This window comes from Stigmatopora argus, chromosome 12, assembly GCF_051989625.1.
Source record: "Stigmatopora argus isolate UIUO_Sarg chromosome 12, RoL_Sarg_1.0, whole genome shotgun sequence".
Classification (NCBI taxonomy): Eukaryota; Metazoa; Chordata; class Actinopteri; order Syngnathiformes; family Syngnathidae; genus Stigmatopora; species Stigmatopora argus.
Genome location: NC_135398.1, coordinates 11516801 through 11539803, shown reverse-complemented (window position 1 = coordinate 11539803; position 23003 = coordinate 11516801). Strand labels below are relative to the sequence as shown.

The 23003-nt window shown below is 38.5% G+C and overlaps 2 protein-coding genes across 3 annotated transcripts in view; both read right to left on the bottom strand.

Annotated features, from left to right (window-relative positions):
• lig1 (ligase I, DNA, ATP-dependent) overlaps positions 1–4176 on the bottom strand; it is a 79263-nt gene extending 75087 nt beyond the window's left edge. Inside the window, exons 1-5 of one of the 2 annotated variants that reach the window (XM_077615979.1) lie at positions 4071–4176; positions 3918–3959; positions 3035–3109; positions 2311–2672; positions 55–216 (exon numbers count right to left, since the gene is read on the bottom strand). In XM_077615979.1, the coding sequence (XP_077472105.1) occupies positions 55–216; positions 2311–2672; positions 3035–3109; positions 3918–3934 (616 nt within the window). In that variant the 5' untranslated portion in view covers positions 3935–3959; positions 4071–4176. Of the gene's footprint in view, positions 1–54; positions 217–2310; positions 2673–3034; positions 3110–3917 lie in introns of both variants that reach the window. The other variant, XM_077615978.1, reaches the window with a different exon arrangement.
• A 9109-nt stretch (positions 4177–13285) lies between these two features.
• On the bottom strand, positions 13286–22315 carry pip4p1a (phosphatidylinositol-4,5-bisphosphate 4-phosphatase 1a). The gene is made up of 7 exons (XM_077616013.1): positions 22046–22315; positions 20079–20272; positions 18944–19050; positions 18631–18736; positions 17174–17226; positions 15619–15709; positions 13286–14818 (listed from the first exon to the last, which is right to left on the bottom strand). The coding sequence occupies exons 1-7, from the start codon at positions 22161–22163 to the stop codon at positions 14675–14677; spliced, it is 813 nt and encodes a 270-aa protein (XP_077472139.1). The 5' UTR covers positions 22164–22315; the 3' UTR covers positions 13286–14674.
• Between the last annotated feature and the right edge of the window lie 688 nt (positions 22316–23003).

The following is a 23003-nucleotide window of genomic DNA, read 5'->3' as shown; positions in this document are numbered from 1 at the left end:
AATGTTTTTCAGAGAGCAGAGGAGTTGCAGTTGGCAGCGGTGAAGTGAACTCACCCTTGTCACCACCTTCGTCATCAACACGGGCTCGCTTATTGCGTTGACCCTCTTCCGCCACCACCATCTGCATGTCAGCCTCCTTTTGACTCTCAACGGTGCTGGGGCTCTCGTTGCCACTTGGACTCTGGTCAAGTTTCCTCTTGGGAAACATCTTCCTTGCTGTGGACAGCATACAAAATGAGATAAGAGGTAGCGAAAACAAAAAGACGTTATTTTAATCCAATTTGCATGGGCTTTCCCTTGTCTAGCACGGGTCAACCATTAATGAATGGGTAATAGTGCTGAATGATATAGGAGAAAAAAAACAGACATTGCCATTTATTTGGGTGTTTGTGCTATATTGGGACAATAAATATAGAATATTTTTCACCAGATGACTTCAATAGCTCTCCCACAAAAAAATGGATTGGACCAGTGATGTAAATAATGCACTGTAACGCGTTAACAATGTCCACTTAATTCTGTTTATACAGAAATACCTTTAACAATAAGTTCTTTCCTATGTATTCATTTCCTCTTTAAGATCAAAGTACCCAAGAAGGAGGCCTCATTATTAAGGCAAAGCAATTTATGCCTAAACGACGACAACACGGCGGGAATGTTTTTCTTCCGCGGCGCACTTAAGACATGGTGGGCATCAAACGGCGAGGAGAAGAGAAAAAAAAGAAAAAAAATTCTGCACGCCATTAAAAATAGAAGGCGTTCCACTTAAGACCCCTTAACGATTCTATTTTATGTGCTAGCGATGCTCGGTATCTTAACGACGGGAGGCCGGAAATAAACAGTAGATTTACTTCTTAATATCACACTTAAAAGAATGATGATCCGAACAACTGAAAGAAACCAAGTAAGAAGATAACCTCCCCAAAGGTCAAACAATGTAGGTAATAATAGACACACGTTTCCTGTATAGTGAATATTTAACACCATCTTAATGTAACATTAAGAGAGAAATTCCAACACAATTGCGGTAAAACCAGTTTACAAAAAAATTCCAGCAAAAACTTGAGTACGCAGAATTATTTGTACGTGGTTCAACTAATAGGTGTGTGTTGGGGTTATTCAGAGATATTTTTATATATGTGCGCATTAATCATTATATGTATGTGTGGAATATTAATCATTATATGTATGTGTGGAACGTGTGCGGTCGATTGGTCGCCGGTCTTTTGGTCGCCCGGACCGCGACAACGGGCGACCAAAAGACCGGCGACCAAAAGACCGGCGACCAAAAGACCGACGACCAAAAGACCCGCGACAAAACAAGGTAAAACAACACGGTCTACGCATCAATAAAAGCCAACAATGGCCATGAGCAGCTTCACTGAGCCGACGTGTGAGTGTGTAAGAGTTTGTATGTGCATGCGTTGTCCCTTTAAGAAGCTACGTCAGTGAGGGTCTTAACAAGTTCTCCAACAAAAAAACAATAAAAGTCTGGGAAATTTGGAGCTTTTCTTTAGCCTAATTATTAATAGGGCATTAAGTATGACTAAATAGTAATTCACAGTTTGTATTTAGGGAATTTGAGCAACGATTTAAATGGTAATTATCAAAAACCTTCCGGGCGAGCAAAAGACCGGCGATCAAAAGACGGGCGACCAATCGACCGTGTACCGCGTGGAATATTAATCATTACATGTATATGTGAAACATTAATCGCTCAGTATAACGTTACCAAGGACACTTCCCCCCCAGCTGGCTCCAAGGACATTTAATTGTTTTTAGGACTATTGACCTGACAGATCACCAAGTTCCGGGCCGAGGACTGTTGATCTGAGTTCGCAATGAAGATCTGTGAAGGACTCTTAAATTGCTTTGACTTGGATTCCGGAGCAGATGGCGATAAAAGAATCAACCTCTGGGAATACTCGCATATTGTTTAAAAAATAGTGTCGCTCGGTACACCTGATATGCAATTGTTGTTGCAGTTGTTTTTTGACCTTAATTGTGTTATTCGCTTATGCAATCGGATTGAATAGATAACCTTGTAATTGTTTTGATTCGATGTCTTAAATTGGCAGGAGAGGAATTCGGTCCTTTAGAATGGCGAGGACGAGCCAGGACTGATTCTCACTTGCAAGTTAACGCCAGAGATGTCCCCGATGGCTTCCTTGTGTTGTTTTATATTATATTAAAGTATATCTATTAATGCACCTATCAGTGTGCTTTATGGTCCAGAAGTGATGGTGATAAATGTGAAAAACCTGATTTGACTTTACCAATCGTGTGTTACAAAGATGTTCCATTTCTTACCTGTCCTGCGCTTGCTCATGCCACCAGAATGTGAGACGGAGTTGGGGGTCTCTGGGGACATGGAGGAGGGAGTGACAGGCGTGGAAGGCATGTCAGAAGTGGAAGATGTGGTGGTGGCTGCGACAGGAGTGACAGGCGTGGTGGGCATCTTGGGTGCAGAGGGAGGCGGCGGAGGAGACATGGGGGTGGGTGCCACATTCCACGCATTGTCTTTGTCTTGCTGTTTGTTGCCTTTCTCATCATTGTCCTCATCATCGTCCTCATCGCTTTCCAGAATCCTCTGCCTACGTTTTGGAACCTTCTTTATGGGAGAGTCGTCTTCTACAACCCCGTTTTGGACCTTGAGCGGACTTTTGGCAGGACTGCAACAAATTCATAAATAAAGCAAAACTAGTATTGACCCCCCTTTTTTCCTTGGAAAAGATGTAATTATTGTTTTGGGTTTGTTTGATCAAAATGCAGCCACCATTCATTCCTCCTCTATCGTGTGGCCTCAGAAATAGTATTCATGTAAAATAGTGCATTAGCGCCATCTGCTGCCATTTGTGTGGCAATAAAGCTATTTTCCAAGTTTGGGCTTCAGAGAACGTTGCCTCACTTTTGCGAGATGGTTTCAATAGGCAAAACCGTAGAATCAAATTTACAGTAGTAGTAGTCTTTTTGAATCAACTAAACTTTCATGTGATTTATTGTGATGTGTGAAAAACAAAATTCAAAACCTTACTTTTTCACTTGACTTTCAGGGATTTTTGATTTCTTATGATCATCCTTGTCCTTGGTCTTGGGCTGAAAGAAAGATCTGGAAACCGTAGAGAAACACACCTTTTCATTTTTTCTTTATTTGTTATTAATTTTAAGAGTTGTTGTAGAAGGAGTTATTTATTTATTTAAAGCAGGGGTCGGGAACCTTTTTGATGGAGAGAGCCATAAAAAAATCATATTTTCTAATGTTATTTCTTGAGAGCCATTTTCGGAATTGAAAAGTAAAAATATATGAATGTGGGATTTTTAATTTTTTTGTCATTTCCTCACTTTTAACGTACAAAAAGTCTCTGAATTCTTTTGACAACATTGTTATGCTGTGGCTAATTAATCAGTATCAATGATGTCATGCATGCAGAAGAGTAATAAAAAAACTAAATTATGGTTAAAGTAGGGGTACAGGTAGTGTCGACACCGCAGTGACGCTCTTATTAGTGCGTTCGGGACTCAGTTCTCTCACCAATGATTTCCATATTTTACCTCACAGGTTAATGGAGAGCCATATGCCCCCATGGAAAGAGCCACATATGGCTCCCGAGCCATAGGTTCCCTACCCCTGATTTAAAGTATTGATTTGCAAGATATGAATTTTGTCCGTTTCGGATTCCGTAGTTACTTCCGCTGTTTCGAGACGTCACAAATCAACATCTGGCGGACCAAACAATTCAGATTACAAGATAAGTAAAAAGGGAGGTGACTGTTTTGGGGTTATTTTATAACAGTTTCACGTTCTTACAAAAAACATTATAATCATGTATCTTAGTTCGTCCTCATTCAGATTGGCACTTCACTATCCAAATGAGCATGCTAGGACTACTCAAAGTGTGCATTTCGTCATTACTTACGCGATACTCCGCTGCATGTTGTCGTTATCGATAAAGTCTTCGCTTCGCCGTCAAATAAGTGTAGAAATTCACAAATCAGATCACAAATATAAAATATAATAACCCGCAAATGAAGACGCAAACTCCCGCGCTGGATCCCCGGTTTAAACTTACAACTGCGCCAAAATTGGTACTTCCGCCAAAGATCGTCTATTGCAGTTCAGAATATCAGAACGTGTGACTATTATATCAATAGCTAGATGCGAAAAGTTGGAGCCTACATCGTCAGTAACAAACAGCCATCTTAAAGCAGTAAACTTCTCTAGAGTGTACATTTGCAGCGGTCCACTAAAATACTCTATATATAAATAAATATGTACATATATATACATATATATGTATATACATGTATATAATATGTATCTATATACATACACACACACACACACATATATATATATATATATATATATATATATATATATATATATATATATATATATATATATATATATATATGTGTGTGTGTGTGTGTGTGTATGTATATAGATACATATTATATACATGTATATACATATATATGTATATATATGTACATATTTATTTATATATAGAGTATTTTAGTGGACCGCTGCAAATGTACACTCTATATATATATATATATATATATATATATATATATATATATATATATATATATATATATATATATATATATATATATATATATATATATATGGGAAATCGTCTTTTTACGCTCCCACGATTTATATATGGGCCAATTAAGAGTGCCCAATCAGCCTACCATGCATGTCTTTGGAATGTGGGAGGAAACCGGAGTACCCGGAGAAAACCCACGCAGAAATATGAAGCCGATGCGCTAAACATTAAGCTGCCGGGCCACCTGTACGTGTACGTGTTTGGCAAATTAGTTCCTCTTTCACAACGTCAAATAAACAAAAAAATAAACTACTTTCTTCATGAAATCTCATTTATTTGGTATCTCTAGCGTTCTACTACTCCCTGCCGTCCCGGCACACACTAGTATATTATTTTATGCACAAATGCAAAGCATTTAATCAATTTCCATTATTGGAAGCAATAAAAACTAGAGAGCAATAAATCTGTATATATATATATATATATATATATTTTTTTTTCGATTGAGAGTTTTGCAGATCATCTGTCAGTGCCTTTCATCCTCAGCTACACTTTGCATTCCACAACTGAGGTAGTTCTGCCAGGCGATGAAGGATGAAGTGGTATGATGGAGAGTTGGTGGTAGGACGGGATGGTGAAGATGATGAGGGATGCAGTACGGTGGTAAAAGCAGACGAGGCCGAAATGCCTGGACAGGATGAGCATCGTCGTTGGGAAGGAGTGCAAAGGGAAAAGGGCTACTCTGGAGTATCTGGAGGAAAGATGGAAATTAACTTGCATAGCTACAGTTCTAATACTTCACTCGTTCTTTACGGCGTGTGTGATGATGTGATGTGAGACCTGATGATAAGAGGGCGGCAAGTGGTACTTGACCAGGATGAGTTTGCTCAAGTTGAACTTGTACGTGAATCGCTTGCCTTTGGTCTTTTGCAGGATGCGCTTGTTGTAGTAATACCTGAGTATTTCATCAAGCACCCTGTCCTTTATTTCATATATTCTCCACACAAATTGTGAAAAGGTCATCCGCCAACCTCTACCTTAGTGCTCGACTGAGCTTGTCGTAGTTCATGTGCGGCTTTCCCTTCCTCTCGCCCCAAAGCCGGGCAAGCCTCTCGGGGTCACGGATGACAAACTCGCCCCACTCGCCCCCCCAACTGATGGCGTTGCCCTGGTCTCCGCTGCCCAGCAGTTCCAACAGGAAGTGCCACAGTTGAACTTGACGTGACCCCGGAGACCACACGGGCTTGTAGGCCCAGTCGGGGAACAGCACTGCTGCCGAGAGAGGGAGACATTAAGTCACGATTTCGGGTAGGTGTTTTTTGTTGTTGTTGTTGTTTACATGCATCTCAAAGTTGTATATCAGTCATCATTAGTCAATATGTATACTAAAGTGGTTTATCAGACGTACCATCAGTAAACCATACCTGTCAAGCTCGGCCAATTGCTCCCCTTATTAATGATTGCAATTCTCTTTATTAAGCGGTATTAAACCGTACAAATTCAATGCGGCACATAGATGCACTCAAACCCAGGGCTCACCAATAAATAATTGGTAGAAAATTATTGCAGTATATTGCCATAGATATAGTATTTCCAATTGGGCCTTCACGATGTAAATACATTTCTGTCTATGCTAAAAGATTATTAATTATTGGTTGCCCAACCAAAATTATTTCCAATAATTTTCCTGGGCCATTTTTGCAGATGCATGAGCGCTAAAAACACGCTTGGAAGGTCCAAATGCTATGTGCGCTGTGCACAGTGCATGCACATGCCCACACGCCAGTATTGCATGAGCATGCCCAATCCGCGTGATCACAATACGGCTAAATATTGGTCGGGTCACTTAAAGCTAGTTGATTGGCTCATGCATTTCCCCACGTTGATCGCACGGTTTAAGTTGCTCACCACTAATTGCGAACGTTATTCCGTACTCAACATGTCTAAAAAGAACGAAGCGCTGGTGAGACTACGGCGGTCGGTTTTTCCGTGTGCGGTCGATTGGTCGCCGGTCTTTTGGTCGCCGTCTTTTGGTCGCCCGTCTTTTGGTCGCCCCGACAATGGGCGACCAAAAGACCGGCGACAAAACAGGGTAAAACAACACGGTCTACGCATCAATAAAACCCAACAATCGCCATGAGCAGTTTCACTGAGCCGACGTGTGAGTGTAATGTTGCATAATAGTCACAACATTTCACATATGTTTAAAAAAATCAGCTTATTTGCGTGTGTAAAAAAATAGGCATTAGTCACCACACTCACACACACATACACGCACACTTAGTTACTTCGACTCCAGTAAGGTGAGGGAAAATGTCCTAATGAGGATGTGCACTGCATCTATGGAAGGAAAAGAGCGGTAAAGTAACCTTATTTTAAACATTACTCAAGGCAGTGTACTCAAAATACAAAGTTTTCAATCATATTTAAGAACAGAGCACGTCGTTGGATGTGAGAACAGTTACCTTAATGGAGAGGAGTGAGACAGATGATGAGATGAGGCGGTCGGCTTACAGGGTGAGCGAAGACTGAAGGATGCTTGGAGCTCAGTCTTAAAACACAAAGACAGCACACGGCAACACTCCCTCCTCTTCCTCACCCGACCCACCGAGGGATGGACTGGTTGTTAAATGAATAGACAGACAACTCTGGCAATTAGAGACGGTCCGAGTGATTGATTGATCGAGAGATATACAAAAATATTGCAATTTTTTTGGTGGTGACACCGAACGTGCATGAAGAAGCAGACAGTCTGACAGTTTTTCAGCTGACAGCTGTGTGAGGAAGAAATATCACTTCAGGCTGTCAGACAATATGTTCGTTTGACAGACAGGTGGAGTTACAAAGTTACGTGAGGAAAATTGGCCACTTCATACATTCTTTAAAAGCGACAGCTCACTTGGGTAGATAGATTGATAATCCGTCAGTTTGATAGATTTACAAAGTTGAGTTTACAAAAGGGTAACGTTTGAAAGTGTCTAAATTTAGGCTTCGATCAGGGGTGTCAGAGGTACGATCATTCAACCTCGCAGTTGAAATGGATTGGACGACTGACGCCGTCAATAGCGGCCAATAAGTGAACTTTTTTGGTCAAAAATATACTGGTCCAACCCACGTTAGATTTATTTGTCATGAATGTGGATCAGAAAATTAGATGGATTGATTATAACGTGTGCGGTCGATTGGTTGCCGGTCTTTTGGTCGCCGTCTTTTGGTCGCCGTCTTTTGGTCGCCGGTCTTTTGGTCGCCCTGACCGTGACAACGGGCGACCAAAAGACTGACGACCAAAAGACCGGTGACAAAACATGGTAAAACAACACGGTCTATGCATCAATAAAAGCCAACAATGGCCATGAGCAGTTTCACTGAGCCGACGTGCGAGTGTATAAGAGTTTGTATGTACATGCATTGTCCCTTTAAGAAGCTACGTCAGTCAGGGTCTTAACAAGTTCTCCAACAAAAAACAATAAAAGTCCGGGAAATTTTGAGCTTTTCTTTAGCCTAATAATTACTAGGGCATTAAGTATGACTAAATAGTAATTCGCAGTTTGTATTTAGGGAATTTGAGCAACAATTTAAATGGTAATTATCACTTACCTTCCGGGCGACCAAAAGATTGGCGACCAAAAGACCAGTGACCAATCGGTCGTGTACCGGTTATACTGGGTTAGTGAGGAAAAAAGAAAAAAAAACATCTGAATCTGAAGGTGACACTTGATTGAGCTAAATGGACAAATGGACATACAGAACTAATCAAATTAACCTCTTACTTGCTGGAGCAAGCTGGTAGCACCAGAATGCAGCATGTAAGCACTACTATAAAAAAATGTCCTTTTCAAATGTACTAAATCCTCTGACGTCTGTGGTTTGAGAAAAATCACTTTAGGCGATACTTGACTTACATGCGGAAAACAAAGACGTAATTTTTGCAAGTGTTGTTTGAGTGACAGCTCATAAATGGAAAGATCAAAAAATAAATATAATTTCAACACAGAAACTGCCCGTGGCGATTAAATCGCAAAAGATTACCATTTTACACCACACACACTTGAACTTGTCGTGACTTGGAGACGGGACAACTGACACCGGAGGCTTTTAATTTGAGTGTAAACACAAATAGTCTGCCAGACAGGCATCAATTATGAATGTGGCTAATTGACTTATAGCATCTGAGGGGTCACCCAGAAAAAAAAAGGCCTGAAACCAAAATCGCACATGCAGTCGTCACTAAACCGATTTATGATTAATATCCCTTTAAAATCCTCGTATATTTTCATTACATTAACAAAGCATTTGAATTTGAAATAAAACAAACGATCACTGCCAGCCTTCCCCAATTGAAATAGACATACTTCCATCAATCACACTCAAATCTCCCTTAGCTTAATCCATTTTCCTGCTCATGTGCATTTACACAAATATCAAATTGGGCTGTTTTGTGTCATCACGCCAATGTAAAAGAAAAGATGTTTAAAAAAAGCTCCCATGTCAAAATAGTCATATTATAGCAGCGAAAGAAATAAAAACCCCAGGCGACACCCTGAAACAAGCCTCGTCTGCCTCAGTCAACAGTATTATTGCAACTGTGACAAATTTGGTGTGTGTGGGTGTGTTTGTGTGTGTGTGTGTAAGAGAAAGAGGGGGTTAAATCCGGATTTGATCCTGCGCTAAAAGGACTGTTTGTTTTACGGTTGACAAGGGGTCACTTTAATCTGACGCTTAGCCTCTCGCTATTTATCCTCATCCTCATCCTGCCCTTCATCTCAATCCTATCACATATATTCACATCCACACACACGGATTTAAGCAAACAAAACACTTGTAACACCCTCAACATCAAAACACACTAACACAACATGTATACACTCATGCTCACACTGACCAACACAAACACTTTTACTAATTCACCTATGGATAAGTAAATAAACAGGAATATTCATATACATGTACACAAAAAGATGCATCAAACTGGGTGTTCACTTTTTTCAAGATGATCCTCTCAATTATTATTTTTTTGGTAATTTGATGTACATTTTATGATTGATATTTTAAATATTGTCTAAAAACTTTTTTAAAATAATAAAAAGCTACTTCTACTTTTTGGTAACATGAAGTAAACAAACAACTTAAAATAAACAGGACTTTTCATGGTCTATATTTCAAACAGCAAACCCATCTTTATATTGTTGTACAAAATAAATACGACCAAAAAAAAGAAATGAAATTAATACAAAAACATGAGAAAATCTCTCAACCATACAAAGTATGTATTACAAATTATGGGGCGCTAGTTACATTTTTATTCTGAGGAATATAAATGAAGTAAATATCACAAAACAAAATACGAAGTAGTTTATAACACTTCTGAAATTACTCACGCAAGCAAATTTTTATAGTCTATATTCAAAACGAAAAATCTATTATTATTTCTCCATACAGGGTCAATCTTAACCACAAAAATGAAAGAAATATATAAATCAATAAAGAAAACAAGGAATACCCTCGACATTGAATGTATATTTAAAAAATTATGCGTCACTATTTACATTTTCTTCTGAGGGGAATATATTCAATATCACACAACATACTCGGTAACTTTTCTGAAATAACATAAAAATCCATTTTATGGTTTATATATTTAAAACGGCAAACCCATCGTTACATCATCATACAAAGCTCAATTAATTCAGCAATGTGAAGAATGTATATAAAAAGAATTATGGCTCCAAAGTGACATATTTCATTTTCTTAGGAAAATCAAAGACAAATAAAATGTAGACATTTTCACTTCCCTATTAATATCACTGTTTTTGGTGAAAGTTTGAATCATCTTCAATAACAAGTGTAAATTTTGTCATCTTATAAAACAGCAAAATTAAACATTCCTTGACACTCCCAAATCTTTGAAGTCAACCTGAATTTTTTTACGATCAATGATCATGAACCATTAAACGCCCAATCCTACAACGCATGTATAGTAACACTAGGATTAAAACTTACATATAACTTATATAAAAATTAAAATGCACAAATACACACAATCACAAACAAACAAAGACACAAACACATACTGCTCTTCCCATTCATACTTTGCCCACGCTTGTGGTCCGTGCCCTTTTCCACAACACAGAATGTGTCACATTGTGCAGTGAGTGTGTTTTGAAGAGGATGATGGTATTGCAGGAGATGAAGGTTATGCTGAATCGTCTTAAGGGTCAAATCGAGTTAGCCGTCTGAGCGGTACGTAGGCTTTTCTGCACGTACATTCCTGCAACTGTTTGTGGGTGCGCTTACATTGACACTAGCGCTTGAGAGCTAAAATGTAAGCTGAGTGCTGAAATTGGAAATAAAATACAATATAGATGCTTTACCTTCAAGGACATGAAAGTGGCTGGTATAGAGGAGGGGGATACAAAGTGCAGAGTGCAATGGAAAAAGTTGCCGAAAGTATAGTAGTAGTGTACAGATGCTGTGTATGTGTATATGTATAGTATAGTGTGTGTGTATGTATAGTGTGTATGTGTGTGTGTATATGTATATATATATATATATATATTTGTATATATATATATGTGTGTATATATATATATATGTATATATGTGTATATATATGTATATATATATATATATATATATGTGTATATATGTATGTGTGTATATGTATATACGTATATATATATATATATATATATATATATATATATATATATATATATATATATATATATAGCTATATCACTATATCCCCATCTCTATATCTATATTGGCCATTTGAACTCTTACCTTGGTCACGCCCATTAAAAAATAGACACACAAAAATACATTGTTTTCATAAAAATCTGTATTGGACTAATACACGTTATTATGAAAACAATGTAGTATTTTTTGTAAATTTTACATGTACACCTTCAGTATTGCTATGTTTGAATCAATTGAACCCTCAATACATATTTTATGGCTATAAAACCTTTACTGCTGCTACAGCTGTGACACATAAAAAGCATCAATAATAACCTCATACAATTGAAATATTATTTAGGATACGTATATTTGCTTGTGCAGCTTGCTAAAGATAGTTTGGTAGCACTGACTAGTCCACTTTATCACTAGCCTATCGTATTTTGTGAAAGCGATGAACTGGTTGTGAAAGCCTCCAGGTACATTTATGACCTTTGCAACAAATAATGGCTGAAATGTTATTGGTTAAATGCTTAAACATGAAAACACACCTGGAAGCAGCGCAACCAGGTGAAAAGCAATGAAAGGGAAATGACAGAGAATTAGGAATTATTCATGTACAAAATATAATTAACATCATTCTGTGATTCAGATCGGTCTATATTTTTTTCTTATTATTGTTTTTTTAATCTCATCTCATCTAGTTTTCTGAACTGCTTTATCCTCACTAGGGTCGCGGTTGTTTTTTTATAGATATGCAATCAATTACTTTTTCATATTATATTTCATTGTTCATCCACAAATATATGGCATTTTGTAATTATTGTTACGTGATGAAAGTGCAATTCTTTGAGGTTAATAAAATATTTAGTGAGAAAGCGAGGGAGTGTTTATGGTTTTGACGCAGCGATATGTCTCCATTGTGAAGACAAACGACAAAGACGAAGTTTGGCGCCCGCAGGCGCAAAAAGTAACAAGTGAAAAATTAAGTCAATAAAAAGGATAATAAAGACAAAGACCTGCAGCATTTACCATTGAAGTGCAAGTGTGTTTGTGTGAGTATGCCAGACACTTGATGACGTCCTCAAAAGGTTACAAAGGCTCGCTACTGCTTCAGATTTCTCTCAAGGGACTCATGTGGTCTCTCAAAGCTTTATGCTACCCAACCTTTCCTCTCTTTTGTGTCCTAATAGGGCACACAAATAACTGGGCTGAATTTTTTTCTTCAGTTGTTTTTTAGTTATCTCATTGACTTTACAGGTTATTATATATAAAACCCTTTCAGGGTATTAATTGAACTCATTGATGGTGTTAGATCAGGGGTGTCAGACTAGGGTTCGTTCGCGGGCCGCGTTAACGTCAACTCGATTTCATGTGGGCCGGACCATTTTAGATATATTTCGATTTTTTTTATATAGCGATTAAAAGAACTACATTAAAATCCCTGAATATTCAGTTTTTTATAGATCTAAAACAATGTTTATTTTAGCTTTTTTTTTAAATATATTTTTAGATTTTACAAAATGATTTTTAAACCAAAAACAGAAAAAAATGATTAAAAATGTTCAATTATTGATTTAAAAGGGGGAAAAAATCAGGAAATTTAATATACATCTATACTCTTCATTTTAATTTGATCCTAAAACCGAAAGTCGGCACTCATGATTTACTTTTCCGGGCCACAAAAAATGATGCGGTGGGCCATATTTGGCCCCCAGGCCGCCACTTTGACACGTGTGTTAGATGTCAACAAAGAGCATTCACAGCCATTCCTCCCAGTTTCAATGAATTGGCCATCTAGTGTTGTCAGTGAGTTAAAGAATATAGAACAAAGAAATATACTTTATATATATGGCCACCGATTCAGGGTGTCCCCCGCCTCTGGCCCGAAGTCAGCTGGGTTAGGCTCCAGCACCCCCACGACCCTAATGAGGATAAAGCAGTTCAGAAAATGAGATGAGAGACACGACCATTCAACACATCTTTTGTTTTTACAACCTCTTGGTGCACGCGGTCCGTAAAATCACAAACTGGTCCCCGAACAGGCTGCGCACAATTGACTGGTTTATTAAATCACCATCCAAATGACTGCACTGATTTGAGAACAGATAAAAAAAATAACATGATTGAAAAACAATAAAACATTAAGGCTTTTTCTCTCTATTAAGATCATTGAGAATTTAGCACAAAATTTACGTAAAAATAAATAACCGTTGCAGTGTAAGGTGCTGTGGGTGCGTGTGTGACACCAAGTTCAGTGTATGTGTGTGTGTGTGTTTGTTTGTTTTGGGCTCATCATGTTAGTAGCTCATTAAAAATCATTAAATACATAACAGTAAAAACAATCACAATTTTAGTGTTAGTTTTCCACTCCCCTTCGCGCCGAGCAATTAGCTTAGTCACTTCCTTTCACACCGGTAAAAATAAAGATTTACAAAAAAGAAAACGAAAAAAATATGTTCTTTATCACAGCATTCGGAAATGTACAATTGCGGAGGATAGCGGGAATACATTTAAAAGCTTAATGTCGCGATTTCTGCTATTTTGCTAAGATTTGAAATCCAAAGGGTTCATTTGATCCAACCCAATAATCATCGTTATCCGTACATTACGGCGTCCACAGCTCAATACGTTACGTCAAAGGGAGCCTCGGTAACGCAAATCATTTTCCTTTAAAGAAAGCTAAAAGGAACTAAAAATCAAACAATGCGGTCAAGTTTAAGGAAAATACTTTTTAAAGCAATAAAAAAACGACTCATCTCTCTTTCGATCGTGATTTCGATGGCGAAATCGCCTCTTTTGCTAAATAGATTTAATGAACGCAGAAGCTAGCCTCGCTCTCGGTCCTTTGCAAGAAAGCTTAGTGCAAACGAACTAAAAGCAACAAAAATCTTTCGTGAACATGCAATCAGCCTTTCGGGAACAACTGATCGCGAGGCTCGTAAACTGCAATCTAAAAAAAAATGGCGCTTCTAACATGTTGTTGTCCGCGTCAAAAGGCAGTATGGTAAAAGATGCCAAATATTTGAGAAAACCTGTCAGTTGGCATGAGTCAATTTTTGTGGGTCTGATGTTTTGTTAATGCTCCAAATTCCACCCACAATTCAGTTTTTGAGGATCAATGGTGTGTCGTGTGTTTTCAGTGGCGGCGTTCTACCTTCAGACACAGCGAAGCATTTCAATCGTCTCCTTCATCCTTTTGAGAGACAAAGATGGCATCAATGTTTATAAAACGTTAAATGCTTCGTTGAAGGCGCGGAAATGACAAAGCTGACGGAGAGAAGGGGGAGCGGTTGGAACAAAAGGAATACAGAGAGTAGCCACATGATCAGTTTTCGGAAATAAATATTTCTCATCTGCTTGTTTTTAAAGCCATTCTTCCTCTGACCGGGCCACTCAGGGAAGGTTTGAAGTTTGAACCGCGGTAGTGGGCGTTCCATCTATGTGAAGCTCTGGAGAGGCTGGCTGACCCGCATGCATGCCCAGTAGAAGGCCCGCGCCAAGGTCACCAACACAAGAAGCAGTAGAACGGCCCACGAGGCGTAGATGCCGGGATAAGTCTCAGCCGTCAGCCACGTGCCAGCCTGCAAAAACATGAGTGAAATTCAATTCAAACCACTAAGGGTAGACGCATAAAAAGAATAAAGTGTGACAAGGCCATGTCCAAAAACCACTAAAGATCATCATTTTGTTTGTTATTTCTAGAGGATTTACGGCGTGTGCCATCTTGATTTGAAACAGCCATTTTGTCAGTTTTGCAAAGGTCCAACAACAACAAAAGCCCTTCTCCTAAAGATGGGGATTTTCCATCTTCTGTTCCACATGCATTTTTGGTACCCATGGGGTCTCTTCTGAGTGATTTTGTCGAGCTCAAGAACAATTAGACCACCACTCGAATTCCACTTGATGATGAAACCAAGCACAGGACATATGTTTTGGATTTCGAAGCGAGGATTATGCAGATGATTTAAAAGCACATTTAGATGAGTTTTGTCTGCTTATATGCAAGTGGAAGCGACATCATCACTGCAACATGGGGAGAATGTCAACTACAACTCAGTCAATTTTGTGCTCGAGTAGCTCCCTCACATGGCCATCAACAGCAATGCTTTGAATTATTGTTCATTTGTTAGGGGGGCTTTTGTTACCAAGGGGTCAAAACCTCTTCAAAATGGGTAAAAACTTACATTTTTAGGTGCTAACCTTTTATCAGGTTATATTTTGTTCCACTAAAATGTGATGGTGATTTTTGTTTTTTGCTGATGAGATAATAATGTTCTTAAAATAATGTCCAAATAAGTTTGAATGCAGATTACGTCGCAATGTAAAACCAACAAACGTGTAAAATCTCAAGTTTAGACGCCCATCTATATTAATTACTCACAATCAGACCAGCAGTTGAGATACAGAACAGCAAGCAGAGCAGGAAACACCACAAGCTCCGCCTCCTGGGATACCGCTGACCAATGGAGGAGCTGCAAAGGTGACAAAGAAGTTGAGGATGCTTGCCAAAATCCTCCATTAATTATAATGGAATAAAATTCTTGCTGCAGGACTGCAATGGCAAAGAAAGGGTGTTATCTGAGCAAAACAGTTGTTTGCAAAGTGCACAAAAACCATTATCGACAATATTTTTTTAATCCACGGTCAAAAATGAGGTTGCCTTATTTATGAGAGGGGAAAAAGGACTTCCCTTGGACAAAGAAAAGTGCAGCAAGATTTCAGGGTTGAAGTTATGTACACTGACTTAAGTCATGTTCTTCAGATTATATATATTTTTGGGTTACAAATTTGTTTGTTTTCTACAAAAAAGGAGTAAGTACTGAGTTTTGCTGCCGACCACGGCAACAAAGCCACTTTGTTTTGGTTCCTATGCCAATGACTACAGCAGCTAGCCCACATGCTAACCTCCTGACACAACAAAGTTATTAAACACAATAATTGTACATGTATTCATTTAAATGCAACATTGATAAGCAATTGTATTTGTTCCAAATTTGAAACAAATAAAAGGCAAAAGGATACAAGAAAGGTAGTAAATACAGGTCTGCAACTAACATTAGGGAAAAATTCTACAAATATTGGGAGCAGAACACTCAAATACAGTGGTACCTCGACCTACGATCAGCTCTACCTACGACATGCTCGAGGTACGATGAAAATTTAGATCGAATAATTTGCCCTAGATATGATCAAAATTTCGAGATGCGACCAAGCCAGGTGGCCATGACATGAGAGGCTGTTTATCATTGTAGTGCACTGTCTTTTTTTGCCGCATCTCTTTCGTGTATAACAGATATCTACGGGCTTTCTTTCGCCTACACATGGACCAGAAAATGCGCAGGCAAAAAGAGGGATTTCTGGGTAATGAAGTATACTCGTTCACACAACACCGATAGTCAATGGCACCCTTTCTCAGAATAAAACTTCATTACCCACAATCAATACGTGGGTAGGCTGAGCTGTTGGATTTTTTCCTTCCTTAGCCTGTTAGCTCCCGCGATCGCTCATTCAAGATTACTTCTCGTTGGTAAGTGGTCGTGCGTTATCCTATTGTGAGGACATTTGTGTGCATCATTTTCGGAATATTTTGAAGGGAATACAACAAACAGCCCACCGATAGCGAACGTGAGGGTGGAGGCGTGGCAAACAGCTAACCCGCCCAGAACGAAGGTAAAAAAAAATACAACAAAATTAGAATTCAGTTTTGTGTAAAGTTACATTAAACGTATGTTTGAGTGTGTCTGTATATATGAATCCAAGTTAATTTAAATTTGTTTGTTCGTTCACGAGTGCGTTGTTCCCCCCCGTTACGACAAGCTCGACATACGATCTCAGTCCCGGGACGGATTAAGATCGTATGTCGAGGTACCACTGTAAATGATGAAAAATGCTAAAATATGGTCAAAATGCACTAAATTAAATAAAAGACAACTCACACTTTCCTGCAGTGTGGGCATCTGGCCAGCGTGCGATCTGTGAACTCTGTCCACTGCAAGCATAAAACATAAACCACAAAAAATTTTGAAGACGCTTGACGGTTTCTACTTTTCTTGATTATATCATTCATTTTTTTCGCCCCAATTATTTAAACGATGTTTTTGTAAGCCAAACACTCAAGACTTTCGATGCTATGGGCGCTTGCCATCTGTGACTGATGCGAATGTGTAATTTAAAAAATAATAATAATAATAACAGGTTTATAATAGAGCAAGAACAATTACTTTCTTCTTCTTCATTTGTATGTTCAGCACAGGTAGGTTTATCGGCCCGTTGGTGACAAGTAGATCAGCGCAACAGCACCCCAGGCACAGATTAGAACATTTGTTTCCCACCCGGACAAGCAGAAGCCCACTGAATGCTAAGCATGTTCAACAGAGGAGGTGTTTCATTACCTCCACCAAGGAACAATTTACATTGGCTCACTCATTTGCTTTAACACGATTGGGGACAAAAATGTGTTCTGCAGTTATTTTTTGGAATGTTGTGATTTACATTGCCTCATTGTGCTAATCTTAAAAAATAGATGTTAAAATTACAAAACATTTTAAATGTCACATCATGCATGTTAGAAATGTTAAATTTGAAAATAGTAAAGTTACAATTTTATTTTAATTGTAATAATAAATACATTACATTCTTTAAATTACATTTTAAATAATTTTATTTAATATCTTACCATTTTCCAAATATATTTCTCGTTTAATATTTCAGGATATTGTACCAAAACATGTCAAAGTTTAAATGAATAAATGTTTAAAATTAATATTTTAATGTATATAGTATTTCCCATAACAATTTAAAATACACACTTCTAAAGTTTAATTTATTATATAAATTAAAAAAACATTATATTCAATGGTCTTTTTACATCCTTTCAATATATATTTTAATACCTAAATTATTTTTAAATTATATATATATATATATACACACACATGTGTATATATATATTATTTATATATATTATTTATATATATTATATATATATATATATATATATAATTATATATATATATATTTATTATATATATAATACCCATTTATTCATTTAAACAAAGTGTTCAGCGACTGCTCCATATTTACAGTTTTTTTTCTAAAAGAAATATTCATTTAAAAAAAATAAAAAAATAAATATATACATATTTGATTTCTTTATTTATTTTTAAATGAATATTTATTTTAGAAAAAAAACTATGTGTAAGTATGGAGCAGTCGCTGAACACAATGAGTTCAATTTAAAATAAAAAATAAAAAAATAAGTCCCAAGTAACATGTTAATGTTACTGTTAATAATAGAACTAATACTAAAGAGATAATAACATTAGCTTGAGTTCAGACTTTGGTGTCCCGCTAACTAGGACGAGTTTGAAATGAGACATGCCTACTGACATACCAGGAAAGTGTTACTGCAGTGCCCGCAGGAGACACGGGCGCCGGCTGGCTGGGGATCTGGACTGGCTGGACCAGGATGGACCGGACCCAAGTTGATTATCCGCTTACTTAAATCATACACAAAAACAAGCAATGACTAATCAGGAACAAACATGAACAATGCATATCTGAACCCATATAGATAAATGTATATATATAGTAGTATAGGAGTATGTTAAAATTCTTTTTAGTTTCTCTTGCTCTCACAGTACTGTCACATCCACACCCAGTTCCTCTTTCATTCTCACAGTGCAAAAAGTGAGTAATGCAAGTACCAGTACGGCCTGGGACAAGCGATCCGCTGAGAGGTGACTTTGCAAATGAGCAGACAGTTACAGGGACAGCGCACATACTTTTTCCCCGCTGGTGCGTTCTTGATGGGCTGCGTAGATGAGCAGAAAAGAACTCTTCACTTCATATGGACTCACAGCTAGCATACAAAAGAAGAGGGCAAGAGAGCAGGATGGGGCGGGGCCGGTGTTTGTCTCTCAGAAGCTATACAGCGACGGTCTGTTTTAAATGCAATGAAAATTTGAATGAAAATGAAAATGTTCAACAGCTGACATACATGCTTTGACGAGTCAAATTTCACAAACACCTCTTAGTATTGTCCAAACTACATCATTTAACGTAGTGGCTGTTTATTTATTAATCAGAATCTAACCATTTAATGCCAGCGACTTGCTCATCTATTATGTTTGTATGTCGTGATGGATCAAGGCCATGTAAAAAATTGAAAAAAATAAAAAATTCTGTCATCAAAACCCTTCCCTCAATCTTATTGTTGGATTTTTAGTTTGAGTTGGTCACTGATGGTGTAGTGGTTCATTCACCTGACTGAGATGTGGGCAGCGTGGGATCAATTCCCAGTCAGTGGTGGTGTAATTGTCAGTCCAAATTGCTGGCTGTGTCTGTGTGTGCCCTACGACTGACTGGCGACCAGTTTAGGGTGTAGTTCGCCTTTCCCCTGAGGTCAGCTGGGATAGGCTCCAGCCCCGACCCTGACAAGGTTAAATGTTAAAAATGAATAGTTTGAGTTACTTTAAAAAATGGGGGCTGACACTTTTACGCTTGATGATTCATTTAATTAAAAAAAAAGACTGACTTGCAAAATTAAGACAAAAATGAAAAAATATTGTAAGCTGAGCGCCGTATTCTTCCACTACTTGTGTTTTTCGTAACGTCTGAGAAAAAAATAGTTGCGGCAGTAAAAATGCTAACGAGTAGACAGCAATATGGGAAATAATGCAAACTGCTCTATAAATGACTGGCACTGAACGATGAAATGCTCCTGCAAACATGTAAATGATGGCAACATGATGAAAACCGAATGAATTCAGACCTTAAGGTAATCAATTTGAAACAAACTAGTAGAAAGCCCCAAAACACTCCCCGAGTGTTAGTACATACAGTGGCCTCGTTGCACACGCCGCACTTGACCACGTGCTGATGGATTTTGCCCTCCACCGAGATGAGACTCTGGCAGACCCTGCAGCTTATAACGGGCGCGCTGCCGCTCTCCGGCGAGGTGAGTGGCGAGTATGGAGGTGGATCCTCACCTAGCAGAACCGACGGCTGTGTGGGACTTGGGAAAGGTGGGAAGCCTGAAGGGGAAACAAAAGCAATTAACAAAATAATAATTCAACTCCATTTTACTTCTTCTAAAACAGTTACGACCCCCTTTCGTCTCTGTTACATTTTCCCACTCACATGACTTAACTTTGTTTCTAATAAACACAGCTTGGGTCTTAGAATATTACACCATTTATTCTTGGAAACATTCTCGCCAAGTAATTGATACTATAAATAACATTACTTTATCCATTTTAAGGGTAAACTTCCCTAATATTTCACATTATTTTTGTGTAAGACAAATAAGTACAAATCCTGCAACACACAAGGCAGAAAACAGAATAGACAAAAAAAAGTTTTGCACAATTGGATTGAAAAGAAAGAAAGTCTCCATTCCCATAACAACTGACCTGTTTATGATTAACAAGCTAATAAGATTTGGTCTCGAGTTCTGCTTTCTGAAAGCAGCTTTTGCAGGCAAAACACTTCTGGAATGCTGAATGGGTGATCCAATGAACTAAGATGGAGACGTTAAAAATGCATTCGATACATATTGCTATGTTATTTTTGTATGGAAATATTCTGAAATATTTTAATTTAAACATTATATTTGGCAAATCAGGGCGGCCCGGTGGAACGAGTGGTTAGCGCATGGTTAGCACGTGGGCCTCACAGCTCTGGGGTTCTGGGTTCAAATCCAGGTCGCATCCACCTGTGTGGAGTTTGCATGTTCTCCCAGGCCTGCGTGGGTTTCCTTGAGGTACTCCGGTTTCCCACATTCCAAAAACATGCATGTGTGAGTGTGCATGGTTGTCCATCTTCTTGTGCCCTGTGATTGGCTGGCCACCGATTCAGGGTGTCCCCTGCCTCTGGGCCTGGAGTCTGCTGGGATAGGCTCCAGCACCCCCCACGACCCCTAGTGACCCTGGTGATTCTCACACTGTACCCCATCAAAACAGCACACACTTGGTTAGTTCTTTTCTAATTAAGCTAGGTTAAGCTCTTAAAATACGACGACAATATTATAAATAAGTCGCAGCTAAATCGTGGAGCTAATAAGCTACAGAGCTGACGTTTACTGAGCCTTTAAAAGCAGCTTTAAAACAACAAACATTTGTGGAATGCTTATCGGGAATCCAACTAGTCACACTCTACGAATTAATTGTCCGGCTACATATTATTTTTTTAATTACTGTTTTTTTCTTCTAGTGAGTGATCATTCTTTCAATTTGATATAAATACGAGCTTTACGCACGTATTAACCAGACATATGAACGCAACACCTCAGAAATCAGCTTCTTCTAATTGATCAGAAACCTGCTTAAACCCGCCTTCTACTATTTTCCGGTTGGGCGCACGAAATGTCAATCAAAACAAGTGTTTCTCGATTTTGCTCAACAGTGAACCAACACAGTTAGCTTAATTGCGTTCGAGTTTAAGCTACAATATGTAGTACTTAAAAAGCAACCACAGTATATAGCATTTTTATACTAAGTCAATTTGCCGTGGCAATGACAAGACTTCAATTTGAGTTAACAGGTAGTGTGAGATGACAACATGAATTAGCTCACGCGCTACTACAAGTAAGCAGTTAGCTGGTTAGCCGCAGTGATGCGTTCAGGGTTTTACAGAACATAGAATCCAATACACTCATTCTGCCCGATAGCCGTCAGCTGACATCCTCTCCTGTTATACAAACAAGCACGACGGACCGGTTCTCTTTCACTGACAGCGTTGAGCTAGCTGCTAGCATCCGGCTAGTTGAGGCGGAAATTTGTGAGCGCGAACACACAGCAGCCACCTACCCTGCGGCTTGCTGGCCACACCGTAGGGCGCTGCGCCGGGCGACAGGCCGCCGTTGCCGCTGCCTAGAGCGCCATCGCCCAGATCTGACAGGAGCGGGGACCTCTCGCCGTCCGCCATGCCGAGAGAAAGAGAGAGAGAGCCTGCCAGGCACGAAGGGAGGGGAGGGGAAGGCGAAAGAAGCGCTTGCTTACGCGAGCTTGTGCTGTATTGTTGTGTCAGAAACGCCACTGTCACATGACCACGCTACCGCTGCTGCGGTAACACAACGCGTGCGCATGCGCAGAAATCACCATGACTCCTTGGGTAGTCTTTTTTTTGTTTTGTTTTAAAAAATCTATATTTATGAAATTGTTTATCTGAGCTTCTCTGATTTTACTGGATATTTTAAGAGAATACTGGTAACTGTTAAAGAAAATTATTTACTATTAGACAATTTGAGCAAAAAGATGCATATATTGTATGCCAGTGTTAATATATAATTTTCAAGAAAAAAATATTTCTGAATAACGCTATAAATTTGAAGTTGAAAATTTGGAACGAAAAATACATTTGGAGTAGTTGAGAAGATTTCAATTTTTAAAAGATGAAAACGTTTCATAATGTGATGCATGTTACATTGAAAATATGTAAGTTTGCATGTTTATTGGCATTAACGTATTTTAAAAAAATAAACTATGTAATGTGCAATTTATCTTTCTATATACACATAAATATATAATAATTTGCCTTTCCTAACTCAATCTCAGTATATACACTTATTATTTTGATTTTTGGAAATTGCTACATGCATCCACCAGGTGGCTCTAAAACGCTTAAGAAGAAGCCAGGCGTCGTGTAAATAAAACGTCGTTAGTTCAAGTTCGCAGCGTCCACTCAGCTTTCGGCTTGGAAGCAGACGGCAACAAAAGCGCGCTTGTGGGCTAAACTGGCACAGACCACCTGCAGCCCTCCCCAAAA